The sequence below is a fragment of the Phyllopteryx taeniolatus genome, chromosome 11 (assembly GCF_024500385.1).
Source record: "Phyllopteryx taeniolatus isolate TA_2022b chromosome 11, UOR_Ptae_1.2, whole genome shotgun sequence".
Classification (NCBI taxonomy): Eukaryota; Metazoa; Chordata; class Actinopteri; order Syngnathiformes; family Syngnathidae; genus Phyllopteryx; species Phyllopteryx taeniolatus.
In genome coordinates this window covers 20,483,813-20,503,339 of record NC_084512.1, presented here as the reverse complement: position 1 = coordinate 20,503,339, position 19,527 = coordinate 20,483,813, and the positions used below count along the sequence as shown (strand labels likewise).

At 43.0% G+C, this 19,527-nt stretch overlaps 1 protein-coding gene across 7 annotated transcripts in view; it reads right to left on the bottom strand.

Moving 5' to 3' along the window:
- grid1a (glutamate receptor, ionotropic, delta 1a) overlaps positions 1–19,527 on the bottom strand; it is a 325,765-nt gene that overhangs the window by 24,077 nt on the left and 282,161 nt on the right. For all 7 annotated transcript variants that reach the window (XM_061788917.1, XM_061788916.1, XM_061788919.1 and 4 more), the window contains 3 exons: positions 18,664–18,825; positions 17,814–17,933; positions 3,193–3,294 (listed from right to left, as the gene is read on the bottom strand). In XM_061788917.1, the coding sequence (XP_061644901.1) occupies positions 3,193–3,294; positions 17,814–17,933; positions 18,664–18,825 (384 nt within the window). The remainder of the gene's footprint in view (positions 1–3,192; positions 3,295–17,813; positions 17,934–18,663; positions 18,826–19,527) is intronic.

Sequence of the window (19,527 nt, the reverse complement as noted above, 5' to 3'; positions counted from 1 at the left end):
GCCCGGAGAAAACCCAGGCAGGCACGGGGAGAACATGCAAACTCCACACAGGCGGGGCCGGGGATTGAACCCCGGTCATCACAACTGTGAGGCTGACGCTCTAACCAGTCGTCCACCGTGCCGCCCTCTCTGGAACTGCTTAATTATTATGATGACATTCAACTGACTGGCTGGTAGAACTCACATGGATTCTCCATTAGTAGTACATAAATTAGTAGACTGCTGAGTTGAGTAGCCTGTGTCCTTTTGCTCATACTAAAACCAATATTACTGTAAAACATGTCTGCATTTTTATTCATTTATTATTATTATTATTTTTAGCATTTCCATTGTCAAAGCTCCGAAGACACAATGTGACACAATTTTTAGCATCCTGTCATTGTGGTGCTGATCTCAGTAGTGTGGTAGAGAGGTGTAGGTTCGTGCAAAACACACTGGTGGCAATTGATTAGTCACAATTTCACACTGTGAAATACAAAGAGTTTACTTCTGCTGTTACATACCAGGATGGCCAAGAGGTTAAGGCATTAGAATTAAGCTCCAATGGAGACATGTTGACAAGGGAAATTGACCTTTTTTAAAATTTGCCGCAGCCCGTTGTCTGTCTTTATGAAGTGTCAGAGTGGAATTAGAGGTGGACTAAAAGAGAGTCGAAGGAGGCAGGAGAAGTAGGGAGGTTGGGTTCGCCGGGGCCTATGGCGTGATAAAGTAGACAGTGCTGAGCTGAACTTATGTGAATAAATACAGTGAGGGGGCAAACCATGCATGAAGAGGAGGAGAAAGTGCAGTGAGTGGGAGGAGGAGGCGTTAGCGTAGGGCAAACTGACTTTGAAGGGTTTCCCAACGGCCCGAATTCGTGCGGGAAAAGATCTCTAAAAGCCCTCTCAGGCGACAAGTGGCCGAGCTTTGTCACACCGTCTACACGTTTCCAGCGGTTTTGGCCTTTGTTTGTTCGCCATTCCCCTCACTTAAAAAAAAAACCTTGCAACCAGTAGGACACAGAGTCCATTCCTGTGACCTCTCCCAACTCAGGCAAGAACCCGGTGACTTGCAAGAGAGTGATTGTAGAATGTAATGTTCTTTTGCCATGTTCTGCCCATTTGCAGTCTTTTGCTGCCATTGTCTTGTGCACATTTTTTCTTTCTTTTTTTTGCCTTATGCCACGACTGGTTAAAAAAAACTGTGGATATTTGTCTTTCAGCATACAAGTTTTATCACTGTGCATGAGAGAGAAGTGACCTCTTCCTGCCCTCTCTGGAGCTAAAAAAAAAAAAAACAAACCAACCAACAAAAACAAATAAAATAGAACACCTTCATTTCTCTAATATTTGAAGCTAAAACCTATCGTTTCTAGAAACGGCGTGATACGCTGTTGGGCGGACACGTCCTGTGTCCAAATTTGGTCAATTTCATATTATAGTCAATGTTTTTGGTCAGTCTGCACATAGTCCTTTTTTTTTTTTTTTTTTTAAACAAATTATTGACCAATCTAAAGTGTTCAAAATAGCTTTGCGAGCAAATCACTTCACTCTATTGGACTTTTCAACTGCCCAAGGGGTGTAGTAACTCACTTTTTCCTCACCCCACAAGAGCCTTACTGCATTATAGCTCATCAAGTTGAAAGTTGCAACGAGTATGAAATCCTCCTTGGACAATAACGAGTGAAAATAGGTTAGATACTTGAGTAAGCCTGTTTTGCCAAAGCTGTAATTGAAGGTAAATTTGCATGCAGATTAATTTCTGCCTATTGACAGCATAGTCAGCTCATTTTGTATTGCATCACTCATGGATTTTAGCCCTATGAAATAGAGTTTGGGAAGATGAGATAACCACAGTCGTTAGCTTTGGTTAACTATTGGAGCCTTTTCTCAAGTCGGGGGACTCTGATGGGCACAGCTGACGGTCGTGACTGTGTCTGTAACATTCTAATCAATGACAGCATCATTGTGATGTCGGCCAGAAATGGAAAGACGTACGATTGAAATACAAGGTATAATACTTGAAAGATTTCCTGAAAAAGTGGCTTTGAAGACACAAGGCTTCCGACAGACAGCGACAATATGCAAAGCCAGACACAAAAAAAAAAGACAGAGGCAAACATTTGTGCAGTAGACTAATTTGTAATCCCCTTCCTGGCCAGAACCCAGCAGTTCTCATATCCATACATAGAGCAGCTGTGGCTATAAACACCTATGCAGCACCAGTTCTGTGCCTGAACAGTACTGAAGACTAAGGCGCAGCGGTTGTTGACTGGACGGCGGTACATTTGGCTAAACTCATGCTGACAACCTCTTGACAGTTAGCAAGGTGCTCAGCCCACCCCGCCTCCAGCTAGGCAAGCCTAATGGTAGTTATTTGAAGCCATTAGTGGACTAGTCGGAGCAGAGTGGTGTACTTTTTAGGTCTATATTGGACGTTGGATTTCTTTGTTATGTAGCAGCCTAATGCTAAAATGAAGCCATTGTTTGTCATCATCATCAAAATACAGTGTTTTTTTCATAAATGGGGAAGAAGGAAAAACGAAACACCAGCATGGGACACTAGTGGTTAGCACGTCTGCCTCCCTGTCGAGAGGTATACTTTCTAAACCAGGCCCTCCTGTGTGACGTACTCATCCCACATTCCAAAAACATGCATGTTAGAGTCATTAAAGACTCTACATGTTAAAACCAAAATTTCTATTGACTGATTGATATGATTTTGATTTCTACATGCAGTACATGCATACAACTGGCCACAATATTAGGTTTGCCTCCATAATCTATCCATTTATTTTCTATGCAACTTGTCCTCTTGAAAGTTGCAAGTGAGCTGCAGCCCATTCATGCTGACTTTGGCCGAAAGAAGTGGGGTACACTTCAGACTGGGCGCCGACCAAATCGCACGGCACAAATACAGATACAGTCATTTACGCTCACATTCACACCTATGGACTATTTACAGTTTTTTTGGAATGTGGGAGAAGGTCCCAGTCAAGAATCACTCAACTGTGAAGCACACATGCAAACCACTAGCGATGCGATTTATAGCGATCCAATAAAAGAGGAAGGCACACAGCTCTTGATGTAAAATACATGTGAGGTCTCACACTTTACATACGAGAACAAAAATCGAGCCATGAGGTCGTGGTGGCAATGTTGTGGCCACTGTCTATATGCTACAACTCAAATTGTCACTGGAAATCCGACTCACCAGCAATGTGACGATCTTGAGCGTCACACCCTGCATCCCGCTCTCGATGCGGCTCTCCTTTAAGCTTCCGTTTAGACCTCGGGTAGAGTCCCATGACGCCAACTGAAAGATAAGAAGAAAACGGAAAAATGGAGTCAGAGACTGAGAGATCTATTTTTGTGACTAGCGCAAGTCCAGAGCTGCGCTTGCCGTGACTCTGCGAGGAGGCGGGTAAGACTGGGTGTTTGTAATTTTGTAGACGAGCGCTACGAGGCTGTCTGCGTCTGCACACTTTGGTTGTCATTCTCTCCCATTACCACATGGACCGGCTCCCTCTAATGACAACTACTACAGATAACTTATTTTATTTATTTATTTTTTTCTAAAGGACGTGAAAATGGTTTAAAAAAAAAATAATGCAGTGAAGTCATAATTAGAGTAAATATTTGCACTGTATGAAAACCACTTCTAGGCCATACATATACAATACAATACAAATGAAATACCGTAAGGACAGCAATAACTGAGCGTGCCTTGTGCCGCCAAACAACATACTCTTATACCGGGCTGTAGCCTAATATGAACCGAAACTAACACAGTAATGAAGTTGTAATTATAGTTAATATTTGTATGGAAAAATATAAAACAATTAACTATAAAAACAAAACTTATGCGGTAACTGAGCGTGCTTTCGTGTGCCCTTGAACTGTCCTATTGCACAAAAGTGAAATAAAAATTATACCTACATAAATGTTTAATGTCCGTCACTGATGATGTAGTGGTAAATGTGTCTGACTTTGGTGCAGGCAGCATGGGTTCAGTTCCCACTCAGTGAGGGTGTGAATGTTACTGTGAACGATTGTCTGTCTCTATATGTGCCCTGAAATGGACTAGACCGCCTTTTGCTCAAAGACCAGCTGGGATAGGCTTCAGTTTCCCGCTACCCCGAACAGGATAAGCAGTATAGGAACTGGATGGATAAATGTTTCATGCTTAAAGATTAAATGCAAATGTATTGTTCATAAAATGTAAATACAACTTAACTATATTTAACAAGGGTTCTGCACTAGATTAAAAAAAGAATAAATACAAAAAAAAGTTGAAGCCATTTTAATAACATTATGCAGCAACATTTTTTTGCATACCACTAGAGGGAGCCTGCATACCCCTTGGTGTACACGTACCTCACACAGAATCACTGTTCTACTTTAACCCATAGGTGTTTGACTGTGTTGTTCCACATAAACCCACCCAAGCATGCCATAAATGACCTTGCTTTGTGCACTGGGGCAAAGACGGGACAAAGTCTTCCCCCAAACTGTTGGAAGCATTAAAAACGCAGAATTAATATCAAGAAGAATGAAGGGATGTTTAACAAAACATGAAATGAAGAAGGAACAAATGCAGTCATCCCGGCTAACAATTTGTGATTCAGCTTGTTGTTGGAAAAACAACAGCAGTATCTCACAAGACATCTGGTTGCCAAGGCAACAAGTGTCATCATTAGCATGCTGTTAGGACTCTCCAGCAGGCCAATCCCGCCATGTTTTGCTGCACTTTGGAAGCAATCTGCTGCGTGCTTAGTGATCAGAGATGAAAGCGACAGTGATGAGGAATATGATGACTACAGGAAGAAATAGGTTATCGTAAAAGCACAATAAGACATTATGGGAATTATGTGCAAATGTGTTTGCCTTCCACCACGTCAACTTTGTGAACTCTGTCTCCGGTTACGAAGGAGATGTCGTTTAAATTGTTAATCAGCGCTTCTAGCTGGACGAGTATCCCCCAGGATGTGACACGTCACTTTTCAGGTGTCTTTCCCATTCAGGCTGACAGGACAAGAACGACGGCCTCGGGCCAAAAAACAACTTTCTCTGGCCACCTCAGAAGTCACCTTTCTCGCAAAAAAAAACATTTGTAAATGTTTACGTTAATGGAACTTTTTTAGGTTTCTTTTTGGATCATTTTCAATTCATTTGATAAAATAAAAAAAAATATCTGTACAATGAAACAATTACAGAATATTGAAAAAAAGAAAAAAATTAAATGTCCATTCAATTTTAATTAAGTCTAATTTCCCATTTCTGTTCTGTTCTTTATACAGTATATTATGCATATAAATATTAGATTCGCTTTGATGCAATTTCTTTTTACGTTATTAAATTCACCAGTGGCATGGCATTGTGTGTGATATTCTTTTAAGCATCAAGGTAGTATAAGTGGACTCCTGCACTTAATTTTGAACCTTGGCTTTATGACACATTGACACCACGTTCCTCTTACAATCCAGTGTAAGTGCTTGAGTTTGAAAACCTAGGATAAACATGAAAAAGCATACAGGTAAATGAAAGCAACTGATATGTTTTGTCTGCTGTATTACTGTATGTAAAATGTAAAATTGACTAATGTTTCCTTTGCACGTAATCTCCCTTTTTGCTGAAATACGGCTCTGTCTTTTCCAGTTTTGAAAAATTGCATTAGTTTACATGTCGTGTTTACAGGACTAACCAAACAAACCATCACAGACGTGTATCTTCTTTATAAGTCCTCCTCCAAAGCACCGAGCTGCAAATTAGAGGAAGGCTTTAATGTCTGCCTTTTCTTACATCCACGGGTATGAAGATAAACTGTGAATCAATATTCTCCCTAACATTGTGGTTACGTTAGATTTAGGTTATCAACAAACAATCCTGGTTCATGATAGAATATGCATGTGGTATTGTATTAATGTTAGTATGAAGATATCCACTTATTTAAGTAGAAAATATCCAACATTTTTATTTTATATCAGTGTTTGGCATTATTAGTAAATAAAGACAGACACACATGGTTAATGTACAGGCTATCTACTTCAGATCCATAAAGAAGCATGAAAAAAGCTTAGGCCTGCCGCACGCTGCGTGATGCGGATTGGTCCGGACCATTGCAAAAAATAAAAAATAAAAACAAAGACAGTCGGTGACTCAGCCCTGCACATTGAGCGACTGGATACTATATATGGACCTCCTGAACAGCGAACCTGTATAGGTGCTTGATGCTGCACATACAGTATTTTATCACATTTATTAAACCATATTGGCAGGAGTCTTCTCCTGCTCTCCATGTGGGGTGGCCGCCACAGAAGTCGCTCCCTTCAGATGTTGTTCAACTGAGGCCAGAGCTGTATGTTTTTAGACCTTGAGGCTTCAGGGTTTTCAAGTGGGCACGCCACATTTTTGATTTTTCGTCGATAAGCCCACGACCCCTCCGTGGGGTTCAACAGCAGAACCAGCATCGCAAAAGTGCTCCGTCTGTCCTTCAGTTCAGCAACACACAGTTTTGACCCCCCTCCCTCTCCTCTGCCAGCCTGAGTTAGATAGAAAGGAAGAAGCAGGTTTCTACAGAAAGAGGACGTGGGCAAGAATAACAGTGAGTGTGGATATTTTAAAGGGTCTCGCTCGCTCCCATTCATTTAAATGTAACCGGTGTGGTACGTACCGCTTGCAAACATTTTGGCCACAAGCTTTGCTTTTTCATCCACAGGTACATTATAAATTATAAATATAATCATATAACATAATCATGAGTGAGTTCAATATCCCTGGGAAATCTGTGGTTGTCAAATCGCTCTTGTATTTGGATGACAACGTGAACATGGGAAAACATCACTGTCCATGGTATTGTTTTTTTGTTGCATTTATAAACAAAAACAAAAAAACAGAGCCCATTGTATACAAATAGTTGGGTCGCTGGAGTGCCTGCCCATCAAGTGTGAAATCAAAGAACCAAATAGATCTTTTGTGTTCCTGCTTTTTATACGAAAATGTGTCTCAGTGAGCTGTTGGGAATGTTGCAGTTGTCCATCCATCCATCCATCCATCCATCCATTTTCTACCGCTTTTCCAAGGTCGAGTCGCGGGGGCAGTAGCTTTAGCAGGGACGCCCAGACTTCCCTCTCCCCAGCCACTTCATCCAGCTCTTCCGGGGGGATCCCGAGGCGTTCTCAGGCCAGCCGAAAGACATAGTCTCTCCAGCGTGTCCCGGGTCGTCCCCGGGGTTTCCTCCCGGTGGGACATGCCCGGAACACCTCACCAGGGAGGCGTCCGGGAGGCATACGAATCAGATGCCCCAGCCACCTCATCTGGCTCCTCTTGATGTGGAGGAGCAGCGGCTCTACTTTGAGATCCTCCCAGATGACAGAGGTTCTCACCCTATCTCTAAGGGAGAGCCCGGACACCCTGCGGAGAAAACTCATTTCGGCCGCTTGTATCCGGGATCTTGTTCTTTCGGTCACGACCCACGGCATCCAACACCAATGGTGAGGGATGCCGTCAAGCTGAAGAAGGAGTCCTATTGGGCCTTTTTGGCCTGGGGGCCTCCTGAGGCAGCTGATGTGTACCGGCTGGCCAAGCAGAATGCAGCTTTGGTGGTCGCTGAAGCATGGGAGGAGTTCGGTGAGCCCATGGAGAAACACTTCCAGACTGCTTCGAGGAAATTCTGGTCCACCATCCGGCATCTCAGGAGAGGAAAGCAGTGCACCACCAACACTGTGTATAGTGGGGATGGGGCGCTGCTGACCTTGACTCGGGACGTTGTGAGTCGGTGGGGAGAATACTTCGAAGACCTCCTCAATTCCATTGACACGCCTTCCCATGAGGAAGCAGAGTCAGGCGGGCTCTCCTATCTCTGGGGTTGAGGTCACTTTGGTGGTTAAAAAGCTCCTCAGTGGCAAGGCCCTGGGGGTGGATGAAATTCCCCTGGTGTTCCTAAAGGCTCTGGATGTTGTGGGGCTGTCCTGGTTGACACACCTCTGCAAAATCGCGTGGACATCGGGGACAGTGCCTCTGAATTGGCAGACTGGGGTGGTGGTCCTCCTTTTTAAGAAGGGAGACTCGAGGGGGTGTTCCAACTACAGGGGGATCACACTCCTCAGCCTCCCTGTTAAGGTCTATTCAGGGGTGCTGGAGAGGAGGGCCCATCGGGAAGTCGAATCTAAGATTCAGGAGGAGCAGTGTGGTTTTCGTCCTGGCTGTGGACCACCTCTACACCATCGGCAGGGTCCTCGAGGGTGCATGGGAGCTCACCCAACCAGTCTACATGTGTTTTGTGGACTTGGAGAAGGTGTTCGACTGTGTCCCTCGGGGAGTCCTGTGGGGGGTGCTTCGGGAGTATGGCGTACCGAACCCCCCTCAGTCGGAAAAGGGTGACGTGCCCTCACCAGGTTGGGGATGAGATCCTGCCCCAAGTGGAGGAGTTCAAATATATTGGGGTCTTGTTAACGAGTGAGGGAAGAATGGAACGGGAAATCGACAGGACTTTGTATCGGTCCGTTGTGGTAAAGAAGGAGCTAAGCCGAAAGGCGAAGCTCTCAATTTACCGGTCGATCTACGTTCCTACAGTCACCTATGCCGAGTTGTAATGTGACAAATTAGATAATTTACATAACATCATCGCCACACTAGGTTTCTTTGCTCATGACTTTATCAGCTAGGCTAGGTGAAGATCCAGATTGACTTTCATGCAACGGACTATCCATCCATCCATTTTCTGTACTGCTTATCCTCACGAGGGTCACGGGCTGCTGTAGCCTATCCCAGCTATCTTCGGGCGAAAGGCGGGATACACCCTGAACCGGTCGCCAGCCAATCGCAGAGCACATATAAACAAACAACCATTCACACCTACAGGCAATTTAGAGTCTTCAATTAACCTACCATGCATGTTTTTGGGATGTGGGAGGAAACCGGAGAACCCGGAGAAAACCCACGCAGGCACGGGGAGAACATGCAAACTCCACACAGGCGGGACAGGGATTTGAACCCCGGTCCTCAGAACTGTGAGGCAGATGTGCTAACCGTGCCGCCGCCGGACAACTTCTCTGAAATGCTATCATGTAGAAAATAACCACATCCTCTATGGTTACGACGCCCCCGCTATCATGTCAAAGCTTAAATGAAAGCAGAGCTGCATTGAGTCTTACTGGATGCACAGATTAGTGTAAGCTTCTGAAAAGTGACATTCTTTATGGCTCAGTGAAGTTGTTAAAGCGGGGTGGTGGGTATTTGTGCAAAGTGATGCATCCATGCACTACATTCAGTGTAGTGTATGAACTGTTGTCTCCACTTGGAAAAATGCTATTGTGTTAAGGCGGTCGCTTGGAGGTGGGGCAGAGGTGGGTTTGTGCGCACTCGGGAACAGAGGTGGGTCGAGTAGCCAAATATTGTACTCGAGTAAGAGTACTGTTACCTGATAATAATGTGACTCAAGTAAAAAGTAGTTCTCCCAAAAAATACTTAAGAGTAAAAAGTACACAGTGAATAACCTAATCAAGTACTGAGAAAATGGTGAGTAACTTCTTATTTAAAAAATATTATTATTGTTATTGTTTTTTTTAAATCAGAGTAGGAACATCAGTAAAATAAAAATCAAATAAAATGTGAATGAGCAAATTCTGATATTGCTGTGTGTGCGCGTGTGTGTGCGCACGTTTACAGTGAGAGCGAGATTAGCACGTCCCCCAAGAGATGCATGTTTTACAGTTGTGATAAAATAGGGCTAGTGTGGGCTAATATGCACTGCCAAAACAACAACAAAACATCTGCAATTTGTTTTCTCAAGTTAGAAGTGGGCTGAAATATCCCGATTTGAGCAGACTGTGCCAGACAAATACTACAATACATGAACGCTGTTTTTTTTCTTTGTCTAAATCAAAACACGAGTCGCGCACCGTTGCCTTCAATGGTAACGATGACCTTTCCAACATGGTCGCCACGTAGGCACACCAATTAGCTGGGCTGGCTTATCTCGTGTTATGTCCGGGAAAGCCCAATAGAAGATGTGTGCAGTTATGCGACTTCATTGTGTCGTTTGATTGGTGAACTAGACTTTAACGTCACTAGCGCTTAAATTGGATTGCCGCAAACAGTCGAAGTCGTAGTCTAAGCAGATAGGTCACGCACGAAATAGTTGATAAATAAGAAGTAATTGATAAATAAAAGTAGCGCGTGGCATTTAGATTATTGTAGCGGAGTACAAGTACCTTTTACTATTAACATAAATACTCACGTAAAAGTAAATAGTATGCTGTATTAAAACTACTTTGACGGGGAGAATGTATCCAAAATGTTACTTGAGTAAATGTAACAGAGTAAATGCAGCACTACTCACTACTTTATTACTACCCACCTCTACTCGGGAAGTGCACACTCTACTAATGTGGCACCTGGCTATTTGTACAATTTGCTCCTACATTTTAAAAGAAACATCCATCCATCCATTTTCCGAGCCGCTTCTCCTCACTAGGGTCGCGGGCCGTGCTGGAGCCTATCCCAGCTGTCATCGGGCAGGAGGCGGGGTACACCCTGAACTGGTTGCCAGCCAATCGCAGGGCACAGAGAAACAAACAACCATTCGCACTCACAGTCATGCCTACGGGCAATTTAGAGTCTCCAATTAATGCATGTTTTTGGGATGTGGGAGGAAACCGGAGTGCCCGGAGAAAACCCACGCAGGCACGGGGAGAACATGCAAACTCCACACAGGCGGGGCCGGGGATTGAACCCGGGTCCTCAGAACTGTGAGGCTGACGCTCTAACCAGTCGGCCACCGTGCCGCCTAAAAGAAACATATGTGCATAATTATTGCATAAGTCTCCTTTCGCTTCGTCCGCCCCCTGCGGAAGAAGCTGCAATGAAGCTATCGGTCATTTCCAGACGCACGAGGCAATATAAGATGACCATTCAAATTAGTCCAGTCTCATCTCTCCTGATGGGCTATCACGAGTTGAGCGTCTGTTTGTCACTGTAGCGTCTCAAGTTCTAACTTGATATTGCACAATGACGAGTCAAACCAGACAAGTTGAGAATACATAAGATGGAGTGACATTACACGGAATGACTACAATTATGACTGTGCACTGAAGAAAAGGGGAACATCGAAGCTGGAGATAATCTTTACCTCAATTTCCACATTTTTTTGTCATGTCGGCAGATGAAACAACACAGCATCGGCATTCAGATCAATGAATGAATATGTAAAGTCAGCAACTTGCGAGTCTGTGGGTGTGTAAGAAAGACTATTTAATTAAAACTAAAGAGCCAGTTAAAATTAAACTGTCACTAATCTTACATTTTTTTTATTTATAGATATGACATAAGCCAAACGATCGCAGCAATAAATGAGGTATTTTCTTCCCCTTCACTGATTTTTAACATCGGCTTTTTAAAATGTGAGAGACCCTGCACATAAGGAAAACAAATAAACTTTTGTTCTCTTATTGTGTATGGTGCTCTTGAGATGACCACCAGAGCACACCACACATATATTTCCACTCATAATTGCGAGTCTCCTCCCCAAAACCATTTTTGATTGTGAATATGAAATAATGTTTAACATTTAGGATCATCATGAAGAAAACTCAATCGCAACACATCCCACATGATAATCTATTAGAGACAACTATAGTCAGACCTTTGCTGACTTTGATCGGAAGGGGTGAATTGTAGTCAAATTCGGCCCAATTATCAGTAGGGGTGTAGCCCACTTAATAATACAAATAACAATAAAAACAACACATCCTTGGTTGAGGTCTGGCAACCAATTTTACACACAATGCTAAGCAAAATGGACATACCAGTGTACTGTAGTTGAGAGGTTCTGGGTTTGAATCTCAGCTTTGGTTTGGAGTTTGCATGTTCTTCCTGTACTAGTGTGGGTTTTCGTCGGGTACAGCGGCTTCCTCCCACATCCCCCAAAACATTGCTCATTGAAGATTCTACATTGTGAGTGTGGCTGGTGGTTTGTCATGATGTGCCCTACGATTGAATGACAAACAGTCCAGTCCAGGCTTACCCCACCTTTTGATGAAAGTCAGCTGGACAGACTCCAGCTCACCCTAATAAGGACAGACCAAGTGGATGGTTGGATGTTAAGCAAGACAAACACCGCTCCAACTTGACTCCACATGAGTTGACTCTCTTTGGTGATGTTTGGCCAGAAAGAAACAGTCTGTCCACTTCTCTGGGGACGCACGTTGAGCCAAACATGAGCGCCAAATAAGCGCTGCTATACAGCGGCGGAGGACAAAGATGGCAGTCCAAATTGGCGAGATGAGGGCGGGGACCGCTGGGCCTCATTTTGGGCTCCAGTTAGCAGCACTTTGGCCAGTAATGGGAGCCATAACAGAATTATTCCTATGATTAGGCAGACGCCGCTGTGTTTTCTTCACACGGGCGAGACAAACTGGCGACCGCATGTGCCAGACAAAGGTTGCCAATGACAAACCATCTTGGCAGGTCAGTTGAGATGCCAGCTGATGATGCCATTTTTATTTGTTTCTTAACAACACTGTTCATAGGCCAATATGCTCTATGGTTAATCATTAGAACATAAACAGTTGTGCTCATAAGTTAACTACCCTTGTAGAATTTGTGAAATACGTTTATTGGCAATTTTGATCTTTTGATCATCTCATTATTTTCTTTATTGCTGTGCTTTGTTGAGATATTCTGCTGTACTAAAATGTCATTGTTTAATTTGAATTCCATTAAGAATAAAATAAATGTGTTTTGCCGGACCACTCATGTTTTCTTTAAAGAATGATGCATTCCTTAAAAATTAAATGAACAAAAATATGGCTGACAAAAGAAGGAAAAAAAACATCTATATCTAGATTTCCAAACAGGTCAATTTGACCTTCAACATAACTCTTCCAAGAACAAGGATGAGTTCATGTTTTCTTGGCTGCGGCACTCCCAACCTCACATTTAACCTCTGTGGTTTGTTTGTTTCGTAACAGCAATGTTCATGGGTCAATATGAACCGCTCTACATTAAATCATCCAAAAGTATATTTTAGAATTTTTCTGACTCATTTTACTGTTTTGTTTCTTAGCAACAATTTTCATGGGTCAAAAAAGGAAGAAAAAAATAGCACAGTCCACAGAACTTGAACTTGTGCAGTGTTTGGAGACTTTAGAAGCACGTTTTTCTGGGTGCTGCGAGCAGACAAGCTTGGGAAGCGCCGGTTTAAGTATTAATTTAGCTACGTGTTGTTTTAAAGTGTACTGTCACAATCTTGTTGAGTACGTCTGGTCTTCTGAGGTCTAATAATGAGCAGATTCGTCATCTTCGTCACTCCTAAAAATGAGCTCATTCAGGAGAGGTTAATGCCGCACGATTGTAAAGCCATGTTTCCATATAATGTTACACTGAGCACAGATGGCTGTCATCGTTGCTGAATGCGCCAGCGAGAAATCAATTCTGACTGATGCATGAAAGATGCTCGGCTAAGAGGAGCCATTACATCTCAACGAGTGGACTTTCTCAGCAAAGAGCCTCGCGCGAACTGGAAGTCAATTGCAATATCTGCTTAGGAAGGAGCTGACGCATCAATAAGCGCAAAGCGGGGGAAGCAAAACAACAAAAGCGGCATCGATCACTCTGCAGCAGGCGCAAAAGCGGCGAGCTGGTGGGGCAAACTCACAGTGGCCATCCAGGAAATAGTATTTCAGTCTTCATTAGAGTGTCTTAAGCAGAGAGACGCCTCATCTAAGAGCCATCAGGCTGGGAGGAAAATGGACTGGATGCAGATAAATGATGATGGAGAGGGAGGAATGCCTAGCCGAGGGAGGAGGAAGGTTACAGCGGTAGTGAGTTCGAGGTGAGGATGAGGAAGATGGCGCGTAATGGTGTGTCTCATCTCGATGACAGTACAGAGATAGACGCAGCAAAGACAAGACAGACTTTGTGAATATTTATATGAACACCCTAATAGAGAGCATTTGAGCCTTGGCAGTCCGTGTTGTTGTGTATAGACACGGCAAGTAATCACATCTGGCATCCCATTGCTGTCTCTTTCTGCCTCTAATTGGAGATGCATGCATGTTCATGTTTATGTGTATTCACTCTGGACATCTGAGAGCCAACTATGTGTGTGCGAGTTAACATATGGCGTGACGTTCCTGTGTGATGCGTCTCCTCCTCACGACTCCTTAATGGCAGCGTTATGATGAACCGGCGTGGTGATTTCAGCTTCAGGCTGAGTGGTGATTAAATCTTCATTACGGCTTCTGGTCAGTGCTGCTCCGCATAGATTGCCAACCCCCCCCCCCCCCCCCCCCCCCAAAAAAGTCAATTCCTCTTCATTCCGCAGGAAGCCCCTTGACGGAATCGGGACGTCGGTGGTGGCGGCGACAAACAAATTATAGCTGAGAGTACGCAGATGATAGACTTAATCTCTCTCAGCAGTGCGCCCAAACAAACTACACTGAAGTTTGTCAGCTCACGTTATTATACGCTCCCTAGACACTTCATTAGATCTATAAACTCTAATGATAGCCAATAGAAACACCTTTATAGGATTATATGATGAATTTTCATTAACACTGAGATGTTTTCATCATGGTGGCACGGTGGACGACTGGTTAGAGCGTCAGCCTCACAGTTCTGAGGACCTGAGTTCAATCCCCAGCCCCGCCTGTGTGGAGTTTGCATGTTCTCCCCGTGCCTGTGTGGGTTTTCTCCGGGCACTTCGGTTTCCTCCTACATCCCAAAAACATGCATTAATTGGAGACTCTAAATTGCCCGTAGGCATGACTGTGAGTGCGAATGGTTGTTAGTTTCTATGTGCCCTGCGATTGGCTGGCAACCAGTTCAGGGTGTACCCCACCTACTGCCCGATGATAGCTGGGATAGGCTCCAGCACGCCCGCGACCCTAGTGAGGAGAAGCGGCTCAGAAAATGGATGGATGGATGGATGTTTTCATCATTGTTTGTTAGTGAGCGTAATTGTAGACAAATGACTAAACTGACTTAGCTTAAAACCAAAAGAGAAACGGAAATATGATTTTTTTCCCCCACGTGTGTTAATATTGCAAGATCAACATTTTCCTAAATTACTCAGTAAATGAATGAAAAAAGGTGGTCATCTATGAACTTGGTGCTGATCCATCTAAGAATGTATGGGCCCTTCTGAATCCATTATTTTTGTAGTTTGCATGATAACATGTTGTGTTGACTGACCAACTAATCAATCAACCAATACATCCAACCAACAAAGCAGTCAACCAAGCCAACCAACTAACCTAACAACCAACCGACCAACTAATTAACAAGGCGTCAACAACCCAACCTACCCAGCCAACGAACCAATCAGTTGACAAGCAGCAGCAACCAAACCACCTGCTAACACCAACCCAACAAAAATGAGTAAATACAGTCCAACTTGAGTTCTACATTACTAAAAACAAAACCCACAATAATTAATTAGCTCGTGCAGGTGTACATAGAGAGCATGTTTCCACTGCTTCACTCACAAGGTTGTCATGAGGCTTTTTGTGTCACTTTAATGTCATCCGTTGTGACCCTGAAGGACATGTATCAATTAATGGGCTCCTTTCTGATGTCTAATGAGGCACAGCAGTACGTGTCATCTGCTTTAAAGTATCTGGCGGATGCCACACCATGAAAAACGTAGCTTTAGCGAGGAGCCAAAGGTGTTTTAATGCAGCAGCGATGCTGCAGAGGTTAGTGGCGAGGTCTCGCAAAAATGATCAAATTGTTTCATTCCCACAGTAAGAGGTCACATGAAGAGAATATTGAATAATAAAAAATAAAAAAAGCTGTTTTCATGAGCATTTCCACACCGCCTGCTGCTCACGCACAAAAGGACAGCACAGTGCAAATCCATATCTGCTTTAAAATAGACCCGTGTCTTGGATATGCAAACGATGCTCATGCTTTGAGCAGTAAGAACAAAAGGGGCACCCTGCGGCGAGATACCCAGTTATCTCTGACATACAGTATAGTGAAAAAAGGACAAATCAAGACCCACTAATGCAAAATCTCAGCTACTGCACATGTATGGGGGGGGGGGGGGGTCTTTTAAATTCATGTTACCATAAAAACTGGTCAAAATAGGGGCTATAGAAAAAAAATGATGCTGTCACTTTTGCTGTGCCCTGGGATGGTTTCCCTAAACACAAATGAATGCAAAATAATTTCATATAGTTATTTTCAGAACTATTGTATTATTCTGGTCTCAGGTACATGGGGTCTAAGAGGTGTAGGAAACATTACTGGCTAACGCCAGCATATTATTGCTGTCCAATTTTATGACTATTTTTAATTCCCAACATTTTGAGATTCTCGGTGTTCTGTGAAATATCCTTCAAACAGATTATTGTGAATGTCTTCTGGTTTAAATGAGCAAAGTTTCAAGCAAACGCCATTACTTTTCTCAACCACTATGCCATGGCACAATACTGCAGTGCACCGTCAGAGATGATCAGGTGTGCTGAGGGAATTTATCCAATTCACTTAATTGGTCTGAAAATTATGATTTATTTACTACAAATAATGTAACTTTGTTCATCTGCCTATGCCAGACATGTATATTGACAAACAGAATAATTAAATGCTCTTCCACGAGACCTGTGCATACATCATCATTTAAGTATGAATACTTCTTTTGAGATTTTTGTTTGTTGGTGTGCCGTGAGATTTTTCTAATGCAAAAGATGTACATAACGGTTGGGAAACACTGTATTAAACCATGTGCGGACAACTTTGTATAATCAACATAATTTTTTGAACCAAGTCTGAGTGGTGAATGCAGGTCAATGTCTGATGGCTAAATCGGCAATCAAACTAAGAATGATGTTTATTTCATCCATCCATCCATTTTCTGAGCCGCTTCTCCTCACTAGGGTCGCAGGCGTGCTGGAGCCTATCCCAGCTGTCATAGGGCAGGAGGCGGGGTACACCCTGAACTGGTTGCCAGCCAATCGCAGGGCACATACAAACAAACAACCATTCGCACTCACAGTCACTCCTACGGGCAATTTAGAGTCTCCAATTCATGCATGTTTTTGGGATGTGGGAGGAAACCGGAGTGCCCGGAGAAAACCCACGCAGGCACGGGGAGAAGATGCAAACTCCACACAGGCGGGGCCGGGGATTGAACCCGGGTCCTCAGAACTGTGAGGCTGACGCTCTAAACAGTCGGTCACCGTGCCGCCATGTTTATTTCATTGTAACATAATAGAACGCATCATTTTACCTTGCTACAAATTATTATTATTGTGTCACTTAAAATTTAAATGAACACATACAAAACAGATGCATCAAGAAATTCAGTTTCTGGTTCTAAAACGGTCTCCTAAGAATTTCTGCTATGCTTTTATTAAATACTTCACTGTAAATACAGCTGAGGAAGAAAAAATGGAAATGTGACATACTGTACATGGTTGTTGTCATAGATCAGTATGTCTGCATTTTGTCATTTAGCTGCATCATACATAAATGTCATTGGAACTGTTGCAATGTGTAATACAATTTTGAAACCTGCATCAAAATGTAATGCGTAATGTAACCCTCCATGAACGTCTGTGCGTGCCTACTACAGGTAGGTCGTTTCAGCTCAATTTTGTGGGACAATACAAATGGCAATGGCTATCATTTTATAATAGACTATTATATTCTAGCTGACCTGCAAACCCCATCTGTCAGACACACGCTGCTTTGTGTACATGACTTCAAAGCATAAGCTAAGTTTGGGTGAAAGGGCACCCGCAGTAGAAAAGATATTTTGGGGAGGCACCCTGCTAGGATGTCCATCAAACACAACACAGATGAAACGTGCGGTAATCACTTAGGACTCACCCGTTTCACATCCTTCCCAAAGGTCTCACTGTAGCTGGTTCCCAGAATCTCAAATTGCACGTGAGAATTAGAACCCTCCACCCGGAAGTCCATCTGTCCAGTCAATCCGCTGATGCGTCCCTGCAGCCACAAGCGAGCGGTGAAAATGGGAGATGTCACAACAAACTGAACCTTGTAATGATGCTTATGCTTTATTCAGTCTCCAGTGTGTGTTTATATTATGTTGAAAGAAAAACACCTGCAGCCACAAACTTGACTGCCGTATCATGTTTTCCGTCAGAGCTTAATGGAATGACATGATAGTCATCAATGTAAATCACGTTATCATTATGTATAAACCGTGTCCGTTTGTGAAGCATGCTTTTATTCTGACATTTTGCAGGTAAGTGAAAGGGGAATTCTCAGCTTTTAAATTTATAAGCCATTAAAAAGTGTCTTTTTTGTTTTTGTGAGTTAATAAAAAAATCAGTACAGAAAAAAACAGCACTATTTCAGTCTGAAGATGAAACCAGCGTGATTGTCTGCAACCACTACAAATTCCATTATCAAGATTCAGATAGATGAAATGAAGTCATTTCTTCCCAAACATGTTACCTTATTTCATTACAGTGTGAATGTGTATGTGTGTGTGTGCTGGAAGGATGTGGCAGGGGTCCCAGTAGATCAGATTTTTTCACAAGACAACCCTGAGCATAAAAACCTTTTGTATACTTGAAAATCATGAAAACCTTGGAAGCCCACTTTGTCCCCCCTCATCGCCCCCAACATTCTAAAGCTAAAAAAATAATATTGCTGCAAACCAACTGCACATGCATAGAGGATTTCAGATAAAACGCAAACAGATAGAAACCTTTTGGATGGTGTCCAGCATGGACCATCCTCCATTCCATGGCTTGGTGGACTTCCTCATGCAGTTGAGGCTGGCCATGCTGTGCCACTTCCTGTCCTCCAGTTTCCTGTAGAAGGCGTTGGCCAGCATCAGAACGCTGTCATACAGGTAGAGGTTGGACACCTGTTGAGGGAAAGGTAAAAAAAAAAAAAAAAGTTAAGCTATTGAACTAGAAAACTACTGCAGACAAGAGAATAACAGAATTATTTTTAAATGTGGCTCTTGTCTTTTGTTTATGTTTTTCAAATTTGGTGGACATAGCCACATAGCCATAAGGACAGCAATTGTGTCTTGTCAGTCAAGACTTGTTCCTATTGTGGGTCTACAGGTGATAGACATGTCATATTTCACTATGCTAAGTCAAACTGGCTTCAGGGGCTGAATTTTCCAAATATTTCAGCGGTCGGGACCAAACATTTTTTTGGGGGGTGGGGGAAGTCATGCCCGCACACAAAATGATGAAAAAATAAAATGGTTTTTAGTTAGAGTTGCCCATCTGTAATGTACAAGCGGGTCAAATTTGGCAACAATCAGCAAAATCTGACAAGCTTGTTTTTGACGTATCGTTGGAAATAGTCTAAATTACTCAAAATGTTTGCTTCAAACCAAAATAGTGTCTTTTCAGCCATGGGTTATTGACTTTTTTGAGCGAGAAAACTATTCACCGGGATGAACCTGCCTGCAATTTTCTGTATTCTTTCAATATGAGGAAGCCTCTCAAAATGGCGATTACTTTCTGCGCATGACTGAACTCCTGTCTTTCAAATAGGAGAAAATGTTAGTTTAACGCTTTGAGGTGATAACACCACACTTTGATAGATTGTA